Raw genomic sequence first — 4,934 nt, 5'->3', positions numbered from 1 at the left:
GACTTGCCCTAATGCTGCGTTCAAAGCAACTGGTAACTCTGAAATCTCCGACTTCCGAGCATTAAAGACAACTGGGAACTCTTTAAAAAACAACAACAAAAAACAAGCTCCGACTGGGAAAAATCAATTTGAACGGTCATCCAAGTCGGAAACTCGGCCATCTTTCTAGAGCTACGACTTTCCGACCGGGAGATCACTGATGTCATGAAAGCACCATGAACTTCTCCCACAATTTGACCTCTGATGTCATATACTAAGAAATGACCCCAGTATTAGCATTTTACATTTTTGTAATAACAAAACATTATTTATAAAAAAAAAGCTATCTATTAATATGGGTTTTGAACACTAATTTGTTTACAAGCATGATAGCTAGCTGTACTTGTAGTTTACGGTTGACACAGCTTGTTTTTCAAAGCACGTGAATGTATCCAACTTGTATTTACACTACATTAGTCATTATCACCTTCCTACTTGTTATGAACGCAGCATATGCTAGCTAACTGTAGGTAGGAAAAAATTGCTTAAATGTTTGGCTAACGTTGCTTGCTAGCCCTGTAAACTAACAGTGAAAAGATGGCGACGGCAATATACCTGGAACATTACCTTGACAGTGAGTATCTACCGTTAGCTAACTTAATTTGATTAGTTGTGTAAATTATCTTCATACATTTCCAATCTTGAGTTTTTCGGTCTCGAATGTCTTAGCTAGCAACGTTATAGCCAAGCAAGTTGTCTAGTATTGATATTAACGTTACGTTTAAGGCATGACAAACGTTAAAACTAGCTAACAAACGGGCTTTGTTTTTGTTAGCAGTCTAGTAACTCGCTAGGTCATTGGAGTTGTAGGTTCGATTAAATGCTTTAAATTGTTGACCTTATCTAACGTTGAGTTAATGTTACAAGGATGGGACAAGACTAACTAGCAATTGTAGAGAAATGGGGTTAAAAAAACGAACACAAGGAGGGCTGTTTTCAGCTTATTTAGCTAGTAGTAACGTTAACAGCAAGCCAACAATAAGGTGGTGTTCTAGTTAGCTAAACGGCTACGTGTAATTTATTTAGGGTCTCAGTTGGCCATGATCATAAAATGTACTTTGCTCTAGTTAGATGGCGGTGACGCGACCTCGTTTTCTGCCGGGAGGCAAGTATACACGGGCCGCGATGTTTGATTTAAAAGTGCGTCACAAGCACAGTTTCACTAACTGGGTCTCACTTCCGCCAACCTTCAAACATTATCTTGTTTTCCAGGAAAACATTTAGGTTGAAGTTATTTGGTAGTACAGATGTCATGATCCAGCTAACTTGCTATCCTTTTTGATGTGGCCACCTGTTATTTGGTAACGCTCAGACTGCATTCAGTGTAGAAAATAAGTACAAGAACCATTTGCCTAATAAATAAGAGTGAATACCAATTATTGGTAAAGTCTGAAACAAAGCACTGCAAAAACTTGGAAAGTTTCTTAACAAGAGAGGATGTTGAATTTACTATACTGGTTGTCTGTGGTTGGTCCTTCCGCTGGTCGAAATGTTATATTCACAGACTTTTTAGAGTACCTGTACTGCCTTGACATTTATATTCCCTGCCACATGCGCAACACCATGTAAACACCTGCAAGACGTTGGTTTGGTCACGAGCAAACAAATATTGATTGCCACAGACGGACCTGTGTTTTTTGAATTCCTTTTAACAATACTTTCCTGTGGCTATTTTGTCTAAAATTTCCACCAGCTGAAGGACTGAAGTAATTATTCTACATTCGTGACATACAAGGGACGTTGAGGGTTTTTTCCCTATGTAAATGTGCGTGGCTATGCAGTACAGGCAATGGAAAGCATCGCCAAAATGCTGCAAAGAGCCATGAGCTGTCAGCTGTGTGTTACCATCAAATCGTGTCTTGTTCTCATGATGAACTATTGTAGTTACTGAATGACTGCTTTTAACAATCATGATACATTCCCCCAGGTATTGAGAATCTGCCTTGTGAACTACAGAGAAACTTTACACTGATGCAGGACCTGGACAATAGAACTGAAGGTACAATACTGCACAAGAAATAAATTTAAAATGTTATGTTTTGATCACTTGATTTACCACATGGTTTCATGCCCCATCAGTATTGTATAGTTCAGCAACTTTCATTATCCAGTTTAAAATGTTTCTGCAATTGTGTAGAGAAAAAAGGAGAGATCGACAAGCTGGCAGAGGAGTACATCTCAAGTGTAAGGAACTTGGCTTCGGAACAGAGGGTTGAGCACCTGCAGAAGATCCAGAGTGCTTACAGCAAGTGCAAAGAGTTCAGCGATGACAAAGTGCAGCTTGCAATGCAGACATATGAAATGGTCAGTGCTCCAAACCTGGCATATGAGTACGTAAAGATGTGTCAGTACTTTCACTATTGGTCAATAGATAATGCAAAACTAATCTAATTGTCTGCATGTCATAGGTGGACAAGCATATCCGCAGGCTGGATGCAGACCTGGCCCGATTTGAAAATGACCTGAAGGAGAAGCTGGAAGTGAGCGGCTATGAAAGTCCAGAAGGAAGAGGGTTAAAGAGTAAGCAGGGAGATTGTTGGTGGGAAATACTAATACAGCACATTTATGACAGGTAAACTAACTTCCATGTCCATTGCTGTGAATATCTGCTTCAGAGGGTGAAGGTCAGGGACTAAGAGAGAAGCGAGGACCCAAGGGGAGAGGCAGGAAATCATCGGATGAGGATTCTCCCAGGAAGAAAAAGCTTAAAAATAGGTATTGAAAAGGTTGTACAAGCAAGTACTATTTATGTGCGTCTGCCTGGTTCTCACTCTCCCTTAATATAATTTACCGTCTGTTAACGTCTGTAGCCCAGGATTGAGTTCTGCTCTCCTGCCAATGCAGCCGTCAGATGTTTTGGACATGCCAGTTGATCCCAATGAGCCAACATACTGCTTGTGCCATCAAGTGTCATATGGAGAGATGATTGGATGTGATAACCCTGATGTAAGTTTTTATTGGGTATTGGTTGTCTTGTTATTCAAAGAATGCTTTGAAATTAGTGGTATTCTCAGGGCTCTGAATTAAAAAATGTAATTCCTTAGTTAGTAGCACAACATAAAATGTAGGAGCACCAGAAAATATTTGTTTAATTGCTTGAGATATAGCCTAAATTGGGTATATATGAATTTGTAGCTACTTTTATGCCCTATAAAACGAATGTTCTAACCCTGTAAAGACATTTGTATATCATAAAAGTTAAAATATTGATTAGGTTGCTACTTTTTAAGGTTGTCTTCATACCAATGGTGTAATTTTTCTGTGTCCAATTGAGTAGTTTCACTTGTTGACCTTACTACTAAGCCAAAAGGAATTTTAGGTTTCTACATTGTGTAAAAGCACTCCTTATTGAGGTGCATTATATAGAAAATTGTACACGGTCTCTTTAAGAGTGTCAAGTTTATTGCTATATGATCATTGATTTCCTGAAAGAGCTATCCCTTTTCCAGCCAATCATCATTCAGGGCTCACACCACCCAGTTAAAAATGCTAATTAAGTAACCAGGCTGTTAGATAGCTAGCTAATGAGGTTACATGACTGAACAAGGTGTAAACAAATACCTGCAAGTGGTTTTGGAACAGCCAGCAAAATGGTTTTTGAATGTCTAGCCAATTCACGATAGGAGGAATAAAACATTGCGCCAGTAATATCTTTTTACCTGTTTGTGCTAGAACAATCGGTTTTCGCTGTAGTAATGGTGTAACCATGAAAGTAACGAATATGCACACCCTTTTTTCCATGGGGCACTCAAACAATGGTACAACAATTCTGTGTGATTGATTTTGTAGGTGCACAGTGCTCCCAAAATAAAATCTCAGGTTGCACATTAAAATGTTCACGCTGAAGAGCCCTGGGTATTCTATATAGATTCTACAAGTTAATCAAAAGAATACTGTAATGTTGTCTTTTTACCAATGTTTTTATTTTTCAAACAGTGTCCAATTGAGTGGTTTCACTTTGCTTGTGTTGATCTTGCTACAAAGCCCAAAGGAAAATGGTAGGTGAATATTTTACAATTAGTTAATGACGTGTATTATACATGTAATTAAAAGCGAATGAATTTGGGAATGTTAATTACATGCATTACCTTTTTGTACCTTTATTTTGTCTTCTCTTTTAGGTTTTGTCCACGGTGCACCCAGGATAAGAAGAAAAAATGAGATTTCTTTAAAGTACTTTTCTATAAATATGTATTTTGTCTATGTAGTAAAGTAGTGTAATATATTTACAAAATTATTTCCCTTTCTATGATGTCCGTGCATACATATTATGGTCTAAATACAAAGCTTTTATTCAAAGTACTTGAAATATGTAAACATTTAAGTTTTTGTATTTTACAAACAAATTCAACAGCTGTTGATAATACATATTTTTTTCCATGGTTTAGTTTCCATCTTTTATTCTGTCCTCACTTAAATATTAGGGCCAGTGTTAAGATCTCATTTTTGTCTGCATTTTAGTTACCTAGCTACCTCTCGGGTTCAAGCACATGCATATACTGCAATCTTGAATCCTGCCTAAAAAAAATATCTTAAACCAAGCAACCACACAAAAGTTCACTCCATCCAGTCTTGGAGTAATAAGCTATCTGGTAAAAGGTGCACTATATTGACTATCAAAAGCATTTGCCCACTCTTGAATGCGTTATGGTGATAATGATCAGACATTTAGGAAGGGACCGGTATCTCTTTGCCAACATAACCAGCAAGCGTTAAAGCACTTTGAATAAAAAAATCAGCTGTTCACCACTAATGATAAACAATTTAACAATCACTACTCCCTAGATAAAGTGGACATAGTGCAAGCCCTATTATTTTTTTTAATTTTTTTTTGTGGGGAATGGCTTTCCAAAGATCTTTATTCACGCTGCTGTAAAGTACAAATGAAAGACAAA

General features: G+C 37.6%; 1 protein-coding gene across 2 annotated transcripts; it reads left to right on the top strand.

Moving 5' to 3' along the window:
- The first annotated feature begins 393 nt into the window (after window positions 1-393).
- Window positions 394-4,421, top strand: ing5 (inhibitor of growth family, member 5a). Of its 2 annotated transcripts, NM_001141202.1 has the most exon segments (9): window positions 565-613; window positions 1,967-2,038; window positions 2,177-2,343; window positions 2,448-2,559; window positions 2,655-2,687; window positions 2,734-2,754; window positions 2,850-2,985; window positions 3,976-4,037; window positions 4,161-4,293. In NM_001141202.1, coding segments are annotated over 7 exon segments (453 nt in total). In that variant the 5' UTR covers window positions 565-576; the 3' UTR covers window positions 2,861-2,985; window positions 3,976-4,037; window positions 4,161-4,293.
- Window positions 4,422-4,934: the final 513 nt, after the last annotated feature.

The sequence above is a fragment of the Salmo salar genome, chromosome 23 (genome assembly GCF_965601325.2).
Source record: "Salmo salar chromosome 23, fSalSal1, whole genome shotgun sequence".
In the NCBI taxonomy this organism is placed as follows: Eukaryota; Metazoa; Chordata; class Actinopteri; order Salmoniformes; family Salmonidae; genus Salmo; species Salmo salar.
This window is presented reverse-complemented; position numbering and strand designations above follow the sequence as displayed.